This window comes from Trachypithecus francoisi, unplaced genomic scaffold (genome assembly GCF_009764315.1).
Source record: "Trachypithecus francoisi isolate TF-2019V2 unplaced genomic scaffold, Tfra_2.0 Contig00090, whole genome shotgun sequence".
Classification (NCBI taxonomy): Eukaryota; Metazoa; Chordata; class Mammalia; order Primates; family Cercopithecidae; genus Trachypithecus; species Trachypithecus francoisi.
The window spans coordinates 757,184-777,761 of record NW_022680471.1 but is presented as its reverse complement, the minus strand read 5'-3'; the positions used below and the strand labels follow the sequence as shown (position 1 = coordinate 777,761).

The 20,578-nt window shown below is 50.3% G+C and overlaps 1 protein-coding gene across 1 annotated transcript; it reads right to left on the bottom strand.

Moving 5' to 3' along the window:
• Positions 1 to 3,607: 3,607 nt before the first annotated feature.
• LOC117095922 (keratin-associated protein 10-12-like) lies at positions 3,608 to 20,117 on the bottom strand. The gene is made up of 3 exons (XM_033232775.1): positions 19,600 to 20,117; positions 11,465 to 11,469; positions 3,608 to 4,664 (listed from the first exon to the last, which is right to left on the bottom strand). Exons 1-3 carry the CDS (start codon positions 20,065 to 20,067, stop codon positions 3,977 to 3,979), a joined length of 1,161 nt encoding a protein of 386 aa, XP_033088666.1. The 5' UTR covers positions 20,068 to 20,117; the 3' UTR covers positions 3,608 to 3,976.
• Between the last annotated feature and the right edge of the window lie 461 nt (positions 20,118 to 20,578).

The following is a 20,578-nucleotide window of genomic DNA, read 5'->3' as shown; positions in this document are numbered from 1 at the left end:
TCCCATTTTAAGTGTACCATTCAGTGATATTAAACACATTCATAGTGCAGTGCAGTCAGCGCCACCATCTGTCCTCATACCTTTCATCTTGGAAAACTGAAACTCTGTCCCCATCAAACACTAACTCCACATTCCTCCTCCCCCAGAGCCCCTGGCAACCACCATTTTACTTTCTGTCTCTACCATTTTTCTTCAAATATTTTTGAGTGCTCCATTCTCTCTCTGCTCTTCTTCTGACCCTGCTGTTAAGTGTGCTGTTGGTATGTTTGATGTTGTCCTACAGGCCAGTTAAACTCTATTCATTTTTTAAATTCTTTTGTTTTTGTTTGTTTTGAGATGGAGTCTCACTCTGTCATTCAGGCTGGAGTGCAGTGGCATGATCTTGGCTCAATGCAACCTCCGCTTCCCTAGTTCAAGTGATTCTCCTGACTCAGGCTCCCGAGTAGCTGAGATTACAGGCATGAGCCACCACGCCCAGCTATTAATTAATTTATTTTCTTTTTCTGTTTGCTGTTCTCAAACTCCCAACTTCAAACGATCTGCCTTCCTCAGCCTCCCAAAGTGCTGGGATTACAGGTGTGAGCCATCATGCTCGGCCTCTTTTGGCTTTTATGCCCTTCAGACTGGAGTATTTCACATGACCTGGTCTCTAATTTTTCCTTCTGTCTGCTCAAATCTGCTGTGGAACTTCTCTAGCAAAATTTTCATATCAGTTATACTTTTCAACTCCAGAAGTTCTATTTGATTTCTCTTTATAATCTCTCTCTTTATTGATATTCTCTCTTGGTTGAGATGTTGTTTTCTTCTCTTTGTTCTTTTGCCATGGTTTCCTTTAGCTCGTTGAGTATATTTAAGAGAGTTAATGGAAAGACTTTGTCTAGTAAATTCAATCCTGGGCTGCTTCAAGGACATTTTTTACTAACTGGCTTTTTTTTTTTTTTCTGTGAATCAACGGTACATTCTTGCTTCTTTGCATGCCTCATAATTTTTGTTGAAAACTCGACATTTAGAATATTATAATTTGATAATTCTGGATGGCAGATTCTCTCTCTTTCCTGTGGTTTGTTGTTGCTGGTTGCATGACTAGTAGTTTTTTGTTTTGTTTTTAAGTGACTTTCCTAAACTATTTTAGTAATGACTATACTCTTTGTCATGAAGGGGGTCACTATTCCATTTGCTTAGTGCTCAGATAGTAATTTGACAGAGTTTCTTAAACACCTGGAGTCAAAAGATGTTTTTTTCCCAGTCTTTGTAGCTGGGCTCTGTGTGTTGGTTCACACCCTCAGTGCTCACTTGGGCGGTTTGCGACTCTGCCTTCCCCTTCACTTCCTGCCTTCCCCTTCACTTCCTGCCTTCCCCTTCACTTCCTGCCTTCCCCTTCACTTCCTGCTTCCTCAGAGCCTGCAGTTCAGCCAGAGGTGAGCACTGAGAGCTTCTCAGGTCTTTTCTGTGCCCCGTCATGGGCATGCGTGGGGACCTTGTAGACTCCCAAGAATATGTGGAATCTTCCAACACCCTTATTCCCCAAAATGTCTAATTTCTCAGCTCTTCCTCCCAGGTTTTTTGGGGTGTCCATTGTTTTCCCAACAGATATTCTTTGCCCAGGTGGCAGTGACTGGTTCATTTACCTTTAAATGTTCTGACCAAGCCTCTGTGTAGCTGCTTCTCTGGCTGGAGGGAATCTGAGTTGGTAAAAGAAGGCAAGCCCTGTGTGTTAGTCCTTCTGGAAGCCGTCACTGCTGTGCTCCTCTCCTGCCTTGTTCTGTTAGATCTTTGGAGAAAAAATTATTTACCTTCACATTTAACTTCCCCAGTGCTTGTTCCCCCTCTGCCTACCACAGGATGCCCCTACCCCCAGAACATGACTGGAAAACCCCTCATCAAGGTCTCCAAGAACTCCCATTCCGAAATCCTGGATTGGTTTCTATCACTGTGAGTGTGCGTACTACGGACCCTGAAGCCCTAGGTCACTCTTCATACCACTCAGGAAGCCTGTGCAAGACACTCCTGACCTCCTCGACAGCCCTGTGGCCCCCACTTTCCCTGCACCCATCCCTGTGCAGCCTGTCTCTTCCAGCACAGTTGCCTGGCCTGCGCTCCATCCCCACCTTCCCCGTCTGGAAGCAAGCCATGCCTCCTGCGGTGGGACCAGTGAAAATTCCCATAAGGAGCCAGGCACTGGGGACAACAGGATGCCTAAACAGGAACCATTTGGTGGGTGTCTGAGGTCTCTGTACAGCGTTGTTCAGCGGGTGAAGGGGTCCATGTGAGCAGAATTTCCCTGAGGGCTGTGTCTGTCCAAATGTCCATCCTTGCAGTTTATGGACAGGGAGTGCCGGCCCCAGCCAGGCGCCACTGGGGTCTTTAAGGCACAGATGGCCTCACTGCCACCCTCACTCCTGCCTCAAGGGCCAAAGCCAGAGCCCCTGTTATAGGCTGGTTTGTGACTCCCCCGAATTCACATGTTGAAGTCCTAAGTTAAAATTAGGTCCTATGGGTGGGCCCGAATCCAATGACTGGTGTCCTCGTGAGGAGAGGAGATGAGGGCAGAGACACACAGAGGGACAGCCCCAGGAGGACACAGGGAGGAGACTGTGTCTTCAAGCCCAGGAGAGAGGCTTCCGGAACCAGCCCTGCCACACCTGGGCCTCGATTTTCAGCCGCAGGACTGTGAGGGACCCCGTGTGTGGCTCGAGCCCCCAGCCCATGGACTTTGTCACAGCAGCCTGAGCTGACACATGCAGCCCCCTCGGGTGTGGGGGTCCTTTGTGCCCACAGAGTACGGCTGAGGCCCCCAAACCCGACTGTGTTCTCCTAAGGCAAGAAGCGTGGGCAGCATTGCAGGCCCGGGTCACGGGGCAGGGGGCGCAGGTGAGGACTGGAGGGGATAGTGTGGCTCTGGCCGTCTGCCTGTATCCCGTGGCAGGAGCTAAGAACCTGCGCCCAGGAGGCCTCCTTCCTGCTCTCTGGTCTGGACACATTCCCACACTGTCCTGGGACTCATCTGTCATCAGCACCCTGAGACCTTCCTGTTCCCATGGGCCCTCCGCCCACCCAGCCCAGCACAGGGAGCTCTGGAGGCCACGTCTCTTTTCTCCGCTCTGCATCCCAGCAGCAAGCCCAGGGTTGGAGCAGGGGCCGTCCTGAGTGTCTGTGAGTGTGCGCGGGAGGCCAGGATGGCCAAGCTGTCTCCGAGTGGAACTCCTGAGCACTGGGACAGCTGGAGCCCAAGCCTCCACACCCACCCCCCACTGCCTGTCTCCTACCTCCCAGCACAACTGGAGCCTGCCAGCCCCTGGGACAGCCCCAACCCTTGCCGTGGGAAGGAGCTGCTTCTACCCACGGTGAGTGGGGCGTTGGCCCGAGCCATGTGGTGTCTGTGGGACTCAGTGAGCAAAGCTTTTGGGCCCCACAGGACCTGGGAGGGGAGCCGGACAGCAGAACATACCACAAGGTGGACAAGAGCTTCCAGGTGTCACACAAGAGTCGCCCACAGTCCCCCAGCTGGAGATGTAAAGAGATTCATGGGGCCCAGCTCCCCAGAGCCAGGCCAGGCCCCACTCTGCCCCATCCCGCCCTGGGTGTGGAGAGTCAGCACAGAGTCAGCTGGAGCTGCAGAGGCTTTATTGGTGCTCAGAGGCAGAGGGTGACACTCCTGGGTGCGAGACTCGGGTCAGGAGGGCCCGTACCCGACCAGCAGAGGGTCGTGGTCTGCAGCCAGGAGGCGCCATGAGGAGCAGTCAGGGCTCGCCCGCCCATGGGGGGGTCAGGGAGGAGCCAGTGAGCATCTCAGACCCCACCCCTGGGCTGGGTGGCTGTGGGTGGGGATGCTCCTTCTCTATGTTGAGCTGTGCTGAGGCTGGATAGGGTGGGAGGTCAGGGGCTTCCAAGGACTGGAAGAGAGGTGAGGCCTGAGCCTGGCTGGCCCTAGGGGACATGGCCATCAGCAGCTGGACTTCTGGCCTGAGAAGAGGCTTCAGCAGGCCGGGCGGGAGCACGTGGGGCGGCAGAGGAGGGACACACAGGAGGCTCGACGGCAACAGCTGGGCTGGCAGGAGGAGGTGGGGGCACAGCAGGAGGGCACAGGCACACAGCAGATGGGCCTACACACAGGGCGGCAGAGGAGGGACACGGAGGAGGAAGGTCTGCAGCAGGAGGTGGTGCAGCAAGCCGGCTGGCAGCTAGACTGCTGGCAGCATGGAGAGGTAGTGCCAGAGCAGACAGGCACACCGCAGATGGGTTTGCAGCAGACAGACTTGCAGCAGATGGGCACACAGCAGGATTGCTGGCAGGAGGAGGAGGTGCAGCAAATCGGCTGGCAGCTAGACTGCTGGCAACATGAAGAAGGCACACAACACACTGGTTTACAGCACATGGGCTTGCAGCAGACGGGCAAGCAGCAGGCCTGCTGACACGGGGAGGAGGTGCAGCAATCCGGCTGGCAGCTAGTCTGCTGGCAGCACGAGGTTGTGCAGGAGCTGGTGCAGCCTGATTGGCAGGGATTGGGCTCACAGGCTGCCTGGCAGCAGGGGCTGGACACACAGCTCACTGGGGTGCAGACCAGGGTCAGGCAGGGAGCCGGGGCATAGCAGCTGGGGGCGCAGCAGGGGGGCTCGCAGCAGCTCTCTGGGCAGTCGTCCACCTGCCAGGAGTCGGTGCAGGCACTGGAGCAGAGGGACATGGTGGACGCGGCCATGCTGGGGTGGGGAGGAGGTGAGCTGGGGGAGGTGTGAGTGTGGGAGTGTGTGAGGTTCTTGGGGCTCTCCGGCTTTTATACCCCTCCTGGCCTTGTTGTTCCAGGGCCCACAGCCTCCCCTTCCTTGTACCTGAGAGGCAGCATCTGTTATGATTAGGGGTGTTTGTTTGCTGGTGGTATTGCCCAGCTCCCAAATCTCCTTTCACACCTGGGCTATAGCCTGTCACATGTGGAACCTCAGGGGCGGGAGTAGGGGTGGGACTGATCCCAGCTGGCTTCTGGAGGCAAGGAGGGCTATGGGCATCCAGCGGGTGGGATGTGGGTGTGATGTGCCTGGGGCCATCCTTGGTTGCTGGGGCATCATCCAGCACCTGCTGGGAGGTGGTGGGGCACCACCCAGCAGCCTAAGGACACGGGCTCCCTCTGCAGGAAGCCAGCCCTTAGGAATTGTTTCCTCTGGTGCAAACTCCTCCTCTAGCATGGTCCTTCCCCTGCTGCACGACACAGGACTCGCCAATTTCTAATCCCCGTGGCCTCTGTGCCTCCTGCCCTCTGTTCGTTGCCCACCTTGTCCTTTGCTTGGGAGGCAGCAGGACTGTTCCAGGGCCAGGATCGTGGGCTCAGCCTGCTCCTTGTTCAGACACAATGACAGCATCCTGGGCTGTGGTTTTGGGTTCTGAACCTGTGAAGTGGCTGTGCTAGGTAGCAGGTGACCGCCAGCCCTCACCACTGCTGGAGCCATCTCCTCTGTGTGCCCGGCACTGCAAGCATCTTTTTCTCACCAGCCCTGCCCACAGGCCCCATCGCACATCCCCAGGTCAGCCACAGGCAACTCTCACGGCAGCACAATATGTGATGATGAATTATTGTCACCACAGGACATAATGAAGTCCCGAGCTTCTCGCTTTCTTAAATGGCCCTGATCACTTTCCAGGAACACTGCTACCCACCAGCTAATTATAATATTGATTGTGGTTTCACATTTTTATTTAAAAATTCAAGTACACATATGCATAGTCCATTGTAAAATAAGACATATTACATGATGTTGAGTAGAATGTCTTTGTTGCTCTGAATCTGGCAAAGCAGGAAACGACCTCTCATTCTAAAAATAATGCTAACCTTCTGGGTCAGACCTGTCCCCACAGGGCTTCTTTCTAAAATAAGACAGAAGTTGACCAGCTATGGCCAGCTGCCACACCCCACCAGTGCTGCCCAGGTTGTAAGAAGCAGGGGTGGCCCTTCAGCCTTACGCAAAGTGTGGTGTCCCAGGGAGAGAGTCCTCCAACTCTTGTCCCTGGGGGCATCTCCTCTTTGAAGTGGGTCCTCACTGAAGAGGCAGAAGCAGCTGGTAGAAGCACAGGATCACTGGAGCAGCCGGAGAGAAGGTGCAGCAGTGGCCAGTGAGCACCACAGTGGTGGCCCTGAACATTCCTTTCCCCGTCCCCATCACTGGAGGAGTTAGAGCCCGAAACAGGGAGAAGGGGAGCAAGGAAGAGAGGCCATGCCCCTCCCCACGGCCTTCCCCGAGGCCCCCTCAGATGTGCATGTGGGAAAGCTGGGGATAGGACTGGGTTTCAGATGGGAAAGAAAAGTTTGAACTGGTCCATTTGGGGCTGTGGATTTGGTTCTGCTCTTAAAGGCTATAATAGCTTTATGATGCGCTTCAATCATCGATAGTTCAAGTCCCATTATCAACATTTCTTTTTGTAAAAACAGATTTCTTTTTTGTAGAGACCAGGGTCTTGCTATGTTGCCCAACTGGTCTTGAACTCCTGGGCCTAAGTGATCCTCCTGCCTCGGCCTCCCAAATTGCTGAAACTACAGGCGTGAGCCACCATGCCTGGCCCATCATCAGTATTTCTGTGCCAAGTCTCCTAACTTTTCTTGTTCATTTTCTTTGCTGTCCTCAGCTCCCATTATTCAAAGATAAGTTTCATGTGGGCAGGAAGTGTGTTTATCTTGTTCACCACTCAATCTCTGAGGGCCTAAAATAATGCCTGGAATAGGGAAGATCCTTCAAAAAAATGGGCTGAAATAATAAATGTTTTTGGAGAAACTATTGAAGAGTAATTCTGAGCTCTGAGAATGATTCCACTGTGCCACGTTTTTCTTACACTGTATAAAACTCTCTGTCAAGTTCTGTTTTCGTGTGTGGGGAATTGGCTTACATCAGACTGGCCATCTAGCTGAGAAAAATTAGGAAACCTGGTTTAACAAACAAAATCTGTATTTGAGGGCACCAGGAGGCACCAAGACAGCTGAGACTTGAGTGAGTGAATCACCATTAGAGGGAAAGTGCACCGAAGTGAGCCCAATATTTCTTGTGGATTTTCTTATTGAGGCATTTACTGATTCACAGACCACAGCTGTGAGGCTGAGGCTGAGCACAGCTTTGAGTGGGTCTCATGCAACTGGAAGACAAAAACACAGAGTTCAGGACCTGACAAGGGGGAGGGATTCTGGTAAAACAACAACAACAAAAACAGACTTTCAGTTGGAAACAGTGAATATAAGTGAAAGATTACTCCCTAGGATGAAGGAAAAACCAGAAAGAAGAATGAAGCCCACCTTTAAATCAGCTCATATTCAACTCATATAATTTGTCCATAGCCTAACTGCCTCCCAGAAACTAAAGTGATCTCTTCTGGAGACAGCAGCATCAACAGAGGCTCAAATCATCTTGGAAATTTTCATGAAGTCCTGAATTCAGTCAAAAATTACTAGGGATACTAGAAGACAAACCAACTGACCAAAGGACCAAGAGGAAAAAACAAACAAGAGAAACAGATACATGGGGCCTTTAGATATTAGAAGTGTCAAACTGGAATTTACAGTAGTGCTGATTAGCTTGCTCGGGAAAACAGAGAACAAATGGAGAATTTTGGTGTCAAACTAGATTTATGAAATGGAATCAAACAGAAATTCTGGAAATGAACATAATAGCTGAAATTAAGAACGAAGTAGATTAGCTAGACAACATATTAGACAAACCTAAAGAGAAGATTAGTGAAGAAAGGGAGATGAGGAAATGTCAAGCCTGAGTACAGAGATGGGAAAGAAAAGAGGGAAATAAAGAAAGTGGAGTAATAAGCATGCCCTTATGTTGTAAATAATTATGAATATAAATGGTTGAAATCATAGAAGGAGATGAGTAAAATAAGGGTAGTAAAATATTGGAAGGTATAATAGACAAGAAGTTTAAAGTGATGAAAAACATTAACCCATAGGTGCAAAAAGCGTTTAAGAATCTTTAGCAAGGTGAATACAAAGGAAACTATACTTGTGCATATTGGGGCAGAAATCCAAAGACAGAGAAAAATTTAAAAACAGCCAGAGGGGAAAAAAAATACTACCTTTAAAGAAGCAACAATAACATTTACAGATGACTTCTTAGTAGAAATGATGGAAGCCAGAGGATGATGGAATGATATATTTACTGTCTGAGAGAAAAGCACCCAACTAGAATTCTACACCTGGGAAGAAGATCCTCAAAAATGAGGACAGGAAAATGACGTTCTCTGGATGCTGACAGGATGTGTCACCAGCAGGATCTCACTAAGGAAAATAAAAAGATAATTAGGCAGAATGAAAATGATCGCAGATGGAAGCAAGAAGTCAAAAAGGAAATGAAGTGTAACAAAAGGAGGACACATGTGGGGAAATCTAAATGAAAATTTACTGTATAAGATGTCTTAGAAGTTGTAAAATATTTATAGAAATAAAATACATGGCAAGAAGATCACAAAATTCAGGAGGGGGCTACATGAAGTTAAAGTGATCTTAGTACACTATACTCTCTGGGAAATAATGTAAGATCTAATTTACATTAGACTTTAAAAAGTCATAGATTCATGTTGTAATCTCCACTAGAGTAATCAAAGAATATACAACTCAGGAGGAAGGAGATGAGTGTAGTGGGTTGAATCTTGCCTCCCCAAAAGTCATATCCACCCAGAACCTTGCTGTGTGAGGCTGGTCTTGCATTGCTATAAAGAAATATTTGAGACTGGGTCATTTATAAAGAGAAAAGTTTAGTTGGCTCATGGTTCTGCAGGTTGCACAGGAAGCATGGTGCTGGCATCTGCTCAGCTTCTATGGAGGCCTCAGGGAGCTTTACTCACGGTGGAAGGTGAAGGGGGAGTGGGCATGTCACATGGCAAAAGCAGCAGCAAGAGAAAGAGAGTGGAGGATGGGAGGTGCTACACACTTAAACAACCAGATCTTGCCAGAGCTCCTTCACTATCTCAAGGACAGCAGTAAGTTATGAGGGATCCACTTCCATAGCCCAGATGGCTCCCCCCAGGCCCCACCTCCAACAGTGGAGATCACATTTCACAATGAGATTTGGCAGGGCCATAGAACCAAACCATATCACTCACAATGTGACCTTACATAGAAATAGGGTCTTTGCAGATGTAGTTAAAATGAGGTCATACCAGGTTATAGTGAACCTTACATCCAATGACTAGTGGCTTTATAAGAGAAAGGAGAAGGAAGTTCAAACACACACACAAAGGGAAGAAGGCATATGACAACCAAGGCAAAGATTGGCATGAGGCAGCTATAAGCCAAGGGACGCCAAAGTTTGCTGGGAGCACCAGAAACTAGAAGGGGCAAGGACAGATTCTCCCTTGGAGTTCAGAGAAAGCATGGCTCTGTGGATACCTTCATTTCAGGGTGCCTGGCCCTCAGAACTGCGAGATAATACATTTCCACCCTTATAAGTCACTTTTTTGGTGGTGTTTGCTGTGGCAACCCTAGGAACTAATACGGTGAACAGAACATGGGGGAATAACAATCTCAAAACACTAGATCCACAAACAGTAAAGCAAGGAGATAAAAGGGAGTAGATTCCTTGCATAAGCAAAATCCAAAATGATATGGGAGGTTTAAGCTCAAGCATATCAGCAAAGCCCCACATTCTTGCCAGTCCTGCACAGCAGATGTGTTGTTACTTTAGTCAACACAGCTGTATAGAGAGTGTCACTGGGGTTTAAGTTTGCATTGTCCTGATGACTCATGATGTGGAGCGTGTTTTCATGTATTTATTTGCCATCTGTATCTGCTCTTTAGTGAAGGGTCTATTTAAGTCAATTATTATATGGCAAAATACTAAGCACCATGGGGTTCCATGCATATAACATTTTGGAAAAGGTAATAGTAAAGGGACCAAAAAAAATCTGTGGCTGCCAGGGGCTAGGATGGGGATATGAAATGACTACAAAGGGCCATGAGGGAAATTTATGGGATGATGAGAGGAGTCTCTGTATTGATTGAGTTGTTGGAGACACAACTGTCTATTTGTCAAGACACCAAATCCACACAACAGGAGAAAAAAAAAATACAAATATCCTATATTGATTAAATAACTTGAATCTAAAATGAAAAGCTTTCCTACAGAGCCAACTACAGACCCAACTACTTTCACTGCTGAATGTTCTCAAACACCTAGGAGAGAAATAATACCAGTCTTAAATTTGTCAGCTTGTTTTATTAGGCCGCCATAATTTTCCAGACCTTAGGAAGTAAGGCCTGAAGTATTGGCCTCTAGTGAGAGCAACTGAGGAATGTTATGTGCTGCCCTGGGGGCCACATGGTGACCTGGGGACATGATGGCCCTACTGAGGAGGGGCAAGTCATAGGCCAGGAAAGGAGCCTGATGAGGAAGCCACTGTCATATAGAAGCTGGAGCAGACTGATCAGCAGGGGCTGGGCCCACAGGACATTATGTAGTGATTAAAGTCCATCCATCAATAAGATATACCAATTATAAATATATACACATTTAACATCAGATCACCGATGTATATGAAACAAAAATGGACAGACTTGAAGAAAGAAACAGACAGTTCCAGTTCTACAATAAGAGTTTGAGATTTCAATAAGCCATTCCTCTAATTAAAAAAGTATCAAATAACAGAACTAAATTTTTGTCCAATAAGGAAATAGAGAACTTGAAAAATGACATAAATCTATTAGGTCTAACAGAGATATGCAAAAGCACACAACCCAACCACAGCAGAAAACTCACTCTCCTCAAGTTCACATGGGACATTCTTCAGATTAGACTATACCGTAGGCCACAAAACTAGCCTCAATAATCTAAATTGACTTAAATCATACAGAGTATCCTCTCTGATTACAATGGAAAGAAACTAGAAATCAGTAACAAAAGAAAAGCTGGAATTCACAAATATGTGTAAACTAAACAGCACACTTTCAAACAACCAATTGGTCAAAGGAGAATTCAAAGAGAAGATAGAAAACTCTTGGAAAGGAAAGAAAAAGAAATCACAGTAAACCAAAACTTATGAGATGCAGTGAAAGCAGTACATAGAGGGAAATTGATAGCTATGAATGCTTACATTAAAAAAATAGAAACATCTCAAATCATTAATCTAACTTTACACCTTAAGGAATTAGAAAAAGAGCAAACTGAATCCAAATTTAGCAGAAGGTAGAAAATAAAGTCCAGAGTGCAGATAAATGGAATAGAAATTTTAAAAATCAATAGAGAGAATCAATAAACAAAAAAGTTGGTTCTTTGAGAAGAGCAACAGATTTAACAAACTTCTATCTAGACTGATTAAAGGAAGACAGATTCAAATAACTAAAATCGTAAATGAAAATGGTAACATCACTACTGACTTTACATTAATAAAAATAATTATAAAGGAATACTATGAATATTTGTACCCAACAAATTAGATAACCAAGATGTAATGGAGAAACTCCTATAAACACACAAACTACCAACATGGCTACCTTTGCTGTTGATCTTTCTTCATTCGTATTGCTTCAGGTTACTATCTACTGCTCTTTTATTTCAGCCTGAATTAGCATTTCTTGTAAGGCACAGCTTTCAGAAATGAGCTCTCTCGGCCGGGCGCGGTGGCTCAAGCCTGTAATCCCAGCACTTTGGGAGGCCGAGACGGGCGGATCACGAGGTCAGGAGATCGAGACCATCCTGGCTAACACGGTGAAACCCCATCTCTACTAAAAAATACAAAAAACTAGCCGGGCGAGGTGGCGGGCACCTGTAGTCCCAGCTACTCGGAGGCTGAGGCAGGAGAACGGCGTGAACCCAGGAGGCGGAGCTTGCAGTGAGCTGAGATCGGCCACTGCACTCCAGCCTGGGCGATAGAGCGAGACTCTGTCTCAAAAAAAAAAAAAAAAAAAAAAAAAAGAAATGAGCTCTCTCAGGTTTTATTTACCTCAAAATGTGTTACTTCTTCACTTTTGAAGGATCGCTTTGCCAGATGCAGTTGTCTTTTGGTTATTGGGTGCTCCCTATCCCTGTGCCCAAACCCAGCATGTTAAATATGTCATCCCACTGCCTTCTGGCCTCCATGGTTTCTGATGAGAAATCTGCTGTTAGTCTTCTGTCCCACTGCTTTCTAGATTCTCTCTTTGTTTTAACTTCTGAGAGTTTGATTATACTGTGTTTCTATGTGGATCTCTTTCAGTTAGATTGATGTGTTTCCTCAATTTTGGAAGTTTGGGCCATTATTACTTCAACTATTTTTTCTGCTCCCACTGTCTCCCCTCCAACTGGAAATCCTGCTAAGTGTGTTGGTATGCTTGATGGTGTCCCACAGGTCTTTTCAGATTTGTTTTTTCCTTCATTCTCTCATCTGCTCCTGATTTTCTCATCTACTCCTCAGACTAGAATACTTTAATGGATCTGTCTTCATGTTCACTAATTCTTATAGATGCTAAAATCTGCTGTTGAAACCACATCATGAGTTATTTATTTCAGTGATTGTACTTTCCAATTCCAGAATTTCTATTTAATTTCTTTTTCAAATTCCTCCTATCTCTTTATTGATATTCTCTATTTGGTGAGGCATTATTCTCCTGGTTTATCTTAATTCATTGTCTGTGATTTTGTTTAGTATTTTGAACATGTTTAAGAGAGTTGATTGAAAGGCTTTGTCTAGTAAGTCCAATTCTGGGCTTCCTCAGGAAGATTTTCCATTGATTGCTTTTCCTCCTCTTGAGTAGCTCATATTTCTTGCTGCTTTTGCATGGCACATGCCTCTGGTGAAAACTGGACAGTGACTATTACAGTGGGATATTTCTGGGTATCAGGTTCTCCTCCCTCTGAGCAGTTTGCTGTTGCTGATTGTTGTGGATTGTGGTTGTTTTTGTTTGTTTCTGTCAGTTTTAAAAATAGTTTCTTCATCATGTGTGCTCACTGTTCTGTTAGCTTAGTGATGAGATAGTAATTTGACAGAGAGTTCCTTAAACCCCTGGAAACAAAAAATATTTTTCTTTAGGGTTTGTAGCTGGGCTCTGTGTGTTGGTCCACACCCTCAGCGCTCAGCTGGGGAGTTTGCAACTCTGCCTTCCCCTTCATTTCCTGCTTGCACCTTCACTTCCTGCTTGCTCAGTGCCTGAAGTTCAGCCAGAGGTGAGCATTGAGAGCTTCTTAGCTCTTTTCTGAGCCATTACCCCATCATAGACATGCATGGGGGCTTTCTGGACTCTTAAAAATATGTGGAATCTCCTAACTCCCTTATTCCTCAAAGCATGTCATCTCCCAGCTTTTCCTCCCAGGCGTTTTGGGAGTTTTCAATGTTTTCCCAACTGATCATTTTTGACTTAGGTGTCAGTGACTTGTTCATTTACCTTTAAACGTTGTAACACACACCCTGCATGTAGCTGTTCCTCTGCCTTGAGAAAGTCTGAGTTGGTGAAAAAAGGCAAGCCGTGTGTGTTAGTCCTTCAGGGAGCCGCCAGACAGGTCGAAACAGACAACTGCACTGCCTTGCAAACAAGGTCCCCTCTGCTTCCCTGGCAGCAGCACCCCACACCAGGAACTCTGGCTGCTGTCTTCCTGACTGTCACCCAGCTGGGGATGGGGGATGGGGCAAGGGGAAGTTAAAATCCACAAGGCTCTCCTATTGGGCTCTGTTGCTTTTACTTGATTATGTGTTCCCTTGCATGCTGCAAACCTTCGACTGTTTTCCAGAGTTCAGAAAAAGCTGATTTTACCAGGTAGTGTTTGTCTGTTTTTGTTTGTGTATTAGTCCTTTTTCACACTGCTATAAAGATACTATCCAAGATTGAGTAATTAATAAAAGAAAGAGCTTTGATTGACTCACAGTCCCGCATGGCTGGGGAGGCCTCAGGAAACTTACAGTCATGGCGGAAGGCAATGGGGAAGCAAGGACCTTCTTCACATGGTGGCAGGAGAGAGAAGAAAGTGAGACCAGGAAAAACTGCTTTATAAAACTGTCAGATCTGGTGGATCATGAGGTCAGGAGACCGAGACCATCCTGGTTAACATGGTGAAACCGTCTCTACTAAAAAATACAAAAAATTAGCCGGGCGTGGTGTTGGGTGCCTGTAGTCTCAGTTACTGGAGAGGCCAAGGCAGGAGAATGGCATGAACCTGGGAGGCAGAGCTTGCAGTGAGCTGAGATCGCACCACTGCACTCCAGCCTGGGTGACAGAGCGAGACTCGTCTCAAAACAAAAACAAAAAACACCCAAAAAACAAAAAAACTATCAGATCTGGTGAGAACTCACTCACTATCCCGAGAACAGCATGGGGGAAGCCATCTCCATGATCCAATCACCAGGTTTCTCCATCAACACCTGGGGATGACAGTTCAAGATGAGGTTTGGGTGGGGACACAAAGTCCAACCAGATCTGTTTGTTTTGCCAGTTTCTGATGTTCCGTGGAGGGACAGGCCCTTACAGTGACCCACTGCACCATTCCCTCTGTCATCGGTCTTAGCAGGCAGTTTGGACTCTCTTTTTGAGGGCATTTCTAAGTATCTTTATGAATTCAAAATCTGCTAACACTCCAGCTTAGAAGTGCCACTTTTAGGAATTTAGGCAAACACGTACCTGAGTGTGGAAAGGCCTATGGTGGAAACACCCACAGAAGTGTCATTTGTAATAATTAACAACTAGAGAGACATTCAGGGCCATCCACCTGGCATTGCAGCCATCAAGTGCAGCGTGTCCGCACTTTGGAACACTGCGCACCTAGCTGAAGAAAACCGTAAGATATTTTTCTTTATTAAATAGACAAAGAAAGAATAATGTGTGCCCCTGACATTGTGATCGTATAGCTGTTAAGAAGTAAAGACTCGGGGCCTCTTGCGGGCAACCTGGTGACAGCCACACCTCGCCAGCGTCCCTTGCCTGCAGTTTCATTTCTAGGAGTCTGTTCTCAGATTGGCTCTATCCTGTTTGAAACCACATCTGGCTACATCTGGACCTGTGTGTCCGTGTGTTTCTCTCGCCCTCTGGTCTGCATGTGTCCTCACGCTGTCCCGGACTTCCTCTGCCATTGGGGCCTTCCTGTTCCCACCGGCCCTCCACCCACCCAGCCCAGCACAGGGAATTCCAGAGGCTGTGTCTCTGTTCTCTGTTCTGCATCCCAGCGGCAAGCCTGGGGCTGGAGCAGAGGGTGTCCCTGAGTGTCTGTGAACATGCACAGAAGGCCAGGATGCCCAAGCTGTCCATGAGTGGAACTCCCTGAGCATTGGGATAGCTGGAGCCCAAGTCTCCCCCCATGTCTCACCTCCCAGCACAGCTGGGGCCTGCCACCTGCCAGGAGTCAGTGCAAGTGCTAGAGCAATGAACGTGGTGGACGTGGCCATGCTGGGGGTGGAGAAGAGGTGAGCTGGGGGAGGAATGAGTGAGTGAGTGGGTGAGTGAGTGAGGTGCTTGGGGCTCTTGGGGTTTTAGAGACCCTCCCCATGTGTGTTTTCTGGCAGGGCTCCCCACTGCACCTTCCTTTCCTGGTTGCTTTTCCTGGTGGATGTCTAGGCTGTGGCACGTGTTCCTCCTAGGAACTTTTAGTACAGCCTTGGGGCTGTGTTGAATTGGCTGGGCTGTTTGGCCCCAGGAGCAAAAGTCAGACAAAAAATACACCTGAGTGGGCAGGTATGGCTGGAGCAGAGGCTGAGGCTTGGGCGGACACCTGCTGCCTTAGGGCTGCTTGGTGTGGTCATACCGCAGACTCTGTGCGCTGCCTGCGCTGAGCCAGGCATCTGGTGCACAGCTGCATTGCCATGGTGTCTCGTTCTCACTGCTGAGCGGAACTTTAGGAGCGGGTGCTGACCAGGGTCTTGTTTCCAGGTACACAAAGCCAGGCTTGCCCCACTGATCTGAGAACAGGGACTGGAGGAGTTGTGGGAGGTGGAGGAGGTGGCTGTGAAGCTCTGAAAGGCACCTGGCAGGGAGGAGAAGGAGGCAGGGCCAGGCAGCCTGGTGAGGGGCTGGGGACCCCGGGTCTGGGGTTGACGGGCTCTGAAAGGTAAGAGCCCCGTGGCTGCATGCCTGTGACATTTGGGCCAGTGTCTCAGCCTCGTGTCTGTGGTTGTGTAGAGGGTGGTGTGGGGTGGAGAAGGGAGATGCCCACCCCCAAGGCAATGTCCTGGCAGAGAAAAAGAATTGTAAGATCTCTCCCCACTTTAGAGACAAAAGGGCACCGTGAGAGCATCCACCTCCCCTGGGGTTTGTTCCCTGCTGTTGCGTCGTTGGAGCAGAGGTGACCCTGGCAGGGATCTGGGGCAGCTGCGTTTGCCTGCATCAAACAGATGCGGCCTTGGGCTGGAGAGCCTAAACGTGCATGCACTGACCCATAGGAAGCCCCGTCGGGAGGCGCCGGCTGACACACTGCACTTTGCCCAGGCGCTGCCGGCCTATCTCTGTGGAGATAGGGGGGTCTCCGTGTGGCCGCCGCTGCGGGATGTGGCTCTGCAGGGACCCCCCGTTGCTCAAGCACCTCCTGACAGTGGCTTTGGCATCCCTGGTGGCCCCGCCTGAAGCAGCTGTCTCATGGGAGTGTTTTCCTTGATGAAGACCTCACAGCAGCGTCCAGAACGCTCAGGACCTGGTCCTGGGAGGACGCTCCTGGGTTAAATGAGACGAGAACATCAGGGTTACCAGGGCAGTGCACAGACCACTCTGATTCCATTTTGGGGGGCTTTTTGGGAAATGTGGATATGACTGTTGCATGACGCTCTGCTTCTTTTGATAACTATATATATATAGAAGTTGGCCGTCCTCAGCTGCACTCCTGGCAGGCAGGCGGGAGAAGGCTTTCACTCCTAGGAGGCACTGCAGTGGCACCCAGGGGAAGCACCGCCATGTGGTACCACACTGAATTTCAAATGGTTCCACAAAAACCGGAATAAGTGTTTTAAAAAACAAACAAACCTTTTATCATGGAATTAATGACATCTGGTTAATCTGGGTGGTGGGATCCCCGCTGTCATTCATTCTACGATAAAAGTTTCTTTAATCCCCCAGGTATATCTCTGGAAAATACGCTAAGACGAAGGATCCCATCCACTTATTTAGACAAGCTGCTAAGGCGTGTCCCCAGGCCAGAGAGCGCTGCCTCGCTTGGCACCTGCGCGGCCTGGGCTTTCCCCCGCAGCCTGCGCGCTGGCGCTCCCGTGTGTGTGCGGCTCCGGTGAGCGCACGGCCCTCGTTCAGGGCCTCCCCGTGGTGCGGCGCTGGCGCCATTCACCTCCGTTCCCTCGTGGATGGATATTTAGGTGGTTTCTAATTTTTCATGGTAACAAACAGTGCCGCTTTCGTACATGCGCCGGCGACTTTTCAGCACTGCAGATGGCAGGGTGCAGGGGGGCCTCTCACGTGCTAAGATATGGCCTCGCCTCTTCCCAAAGCAGTGGGGCCAATCCCCCAATTCCACAGCCAGCTGGAGCTCCTGCCTGCCACGGCCCGTAAGCGACGGGTGTGTCCAGCCTTTTCTTCCAGGACAGGTGGGGTGAGGTGCCTGGGGTTCCTGTCGGCAGGACCCTGCCTCCCAGGGGTGCCAACGTCTCAGGTTCCAGGGCCGTTTGGGCCGCTGTGTGGGATTAGCCTGTCCATGCCTATTTCCTCCTGGGAGTTTATGCCTTTGTCTCATTGAAATCTCCTCAGTCAAGTGTCTTCTCTCACACCGTGGCTTCCTTTTTCACTGGTTTTCTGCTTTGGTCTTGTGGCATAGAGAGGTTACCGTCTGTTTATGGAGTTAAGTACATCGGGGTTTTCTTGAACTCTTGCTCTGCGTGTCTCATTGGAGAAGTCTGTCGTGCATTCAACTGTCTGCTGTGATGGTCCCTGCAGCCCAACATCCCTGGGCAGGCCCGGTCAGAGGGGAGAGGGACTCGCAGGAACGTCCAGGAGCCCTGCCGCATGGCCCTACCAGGAACCGAGCCTGGAACTGGGAGGAGAGGAGGGCAGACCAGGGGCTCTGTTCCACCCTCGCCCAGGCCCTGGGATTGGTCACTCACGAATAGCAGAGGTTTCTTGGACTCCCTGTCTGTGAGGGACCCACCCCCACAGCCCCCCTGGGGAGGGTGCCTGTTGTAGAGCCGGGCTCCCTCCAGCCACTGTGACTACTGGTCATGTCTCTGGGTGCTGTTCCCACGGAGGTGATGCAAAGTGTACAACGCAGGCCAACTCAGGGCTGCCTGACATCCGTGCGGACAGCCATCCCCAGCTCAGACTGTGCGCTGGGCTTGAATGCGTGTGGAGGGGGCAGTGATGCTGGCCGCACGGATCATGAATCAGTCAAAGCAGCGAGCTGGGGACTTGGTGCTGTGCACAGAGCAAGATGGGGGAGCTGAGGTCCCCAGAGACAGACACCAAGCACCCCAACAGACACTAGAGAGGGAGCTCATGGGGTCACCAGGTGAGGGACCTACAGCGGGATGGGCAAGCCCAGCAGAGCAGGGGCCGTCCCTATGCGTCTGGGCAGGGTGGGAGGAGGAGAGGCCTGAGCTGGAGCCGTGTGGACCCCTGACCCAGGTCGGGGGAGCAGAGCCACAGGGCCTTGAAGAACCTGGCCAGGTCTGCCCTGGGAGAGATTAGGGACAAGCCTTGAAAATCACAAGTCACACACCTAAACGACATGCAGGACGTGCATTTCACGGGCAGGGGGCGACGGGCCTTGGGGAACATCCCAGTCAGCAGCAAGCATTCCACCCCCATCCCATCCCTCCACCCACTCCATGATGCTTTTGTCTCCATCAAGATCCTTGGGGAATGCTGCATGTCCCTCCACCCACTCCATGATGCTTTTGTCCCCATCGAGCCCCTTGTCTCCTGTGCAGGTGCAGCACCCCTCACTCTCCCCTTGCGTTGCTGCTAAATGGGCAGAACCCTCCAGTGGGTGGCACACAGGGGCAGTGACCAGGTCCGGAGGCTACGGTGCCCGGACCCCACACCAGCTTCCCGGCAGGTGACCCTGCAGGGTGAGCTCTCCCAGGTGGGACAGTGGGTGGGACGGTCCTGGGACCTGGAGAGCCCCACAGCCCAGGACACGGCAGCGAATGACCAGGCTCAGGAAGACCCGGGCATGGAGACTGAGCCGGGACTGAGCCTTCCTGGGAGTGGCCGTGAGTCCCACCTGGTGACCTCCCTGGAGGAGTCAGGCCACTGTTCCCAGTGACTTCTAGGTTAAGTTGCTCATTCCTAGAAACAGTCATGGCTGGAGGAGACCAAGGTCAGCTCAAAACCGTGTGTCCCCCCCAGGAGCATAACAGGAAAAGAGAATCAGGTGACCAAGGGGAGTTTATTGGGGAGCAGGAGGAGGTGCTGACAGGTTCAAGTCAAGGCCAAGTGACCCAGGGCAGAGAAGCTGGGAGGGAGGACAGGGGACCCAGCAGGCAGGTGGGTACCTGCTGGGAGGCAGGAGCTGGGGAACAGTGACGATGGAGGCTCCTGGGAGTAAGGAGGGGGAGGTCACCTCAGCACAGGGGAGACACGGGGACCCCGTGTCAGGTAGGGGCAGCCACCTAACCCAGGTCAGGACCTGAGCCGGCTGGCCCTAGTGGATGTGCCCATCAGCAGCTAGACTCCTGGCCTGAGAAGAGGGCTCAGCAGGCCGGGCAGGAGCATGAAGGGTGGCAGAGGAGGGACACGCAGGAGGCTGGGCGGCAGCAGCTGGGCTGGCAGGAGGAGGCAGGGGCACAGCAGGAGGAGATGGGCACGCAGCAGGTGGACCTGCACACGGGGCGGTAGAGAAGGGACACGCAGGAGGAGGGTCTGCAGCAGGAGGTGGTACAGCAAGCCGGCTGGCAGCTAGACTGCTGGCAGCATGAGGGTGTGCAGGAGCTTGTGCAGCCTGATTGGCAGGGGCTGAGCTCACAGCTCACTGGGGCACAGACCAGGGCCAGACAGGGGGGTGGGGCACAGCAGCTAGGGGTATAGCAGTTGGAGGCACAGCAGGGGGGCTCGCAGCAGCTCTCCTGGCAATTGTCCACCTGCCAGGAGGAGCTGGTACAGGTGCTGGGGGAGGAGACTCGGCTGACACAGGCCACGTCACTGGAGCACACAGACATGGTGGATGCAGCAATCACATATGTCCTGGTGCAGCAGGTGTCAGCCATGGTGGGTGCTGGGATGGGTGGTGTGAGTGCTGGCGTGAGGTGTGTGTGTTTGCGTGCCCTGGCTGCTGAGGTTTTATACCCTCCCTGGGTATTTTCCTCACAGGAGTCTCACAAGCATTCCTTTTCCTTGTTGTGGCTGAGACTTTGCCTCCAGGCAACCCTAATTAGTTTACTTGCTGTGGAATGTTACTGTGGTCCCAGGACTGCTGCATGTGGTTGGGTGATGCTGGCCACTTGCAGGTGTCTGTGCCCAGCAAACACACACACAATGATGCTGAATGTCTGCTGGTGGGGCTGGGAGTCGAACAGTTCATGATTGGCGAGTCTGGAAAACCCGGCCCCACTTTCCTCCCCTCTTTGCCTGTGTGTCTTTGCTATTAGGGTACTTGGTACCGGGGTGGGGTGTGTTTTACCAGCAGATGCTCTCCACCTGTCCCAGAGTCCTGCTCCACTGAACAGTGGGTGTCTTGGCTGGGAATGCCCCCCTGGCTCCACACCCTGCCACCCCCAC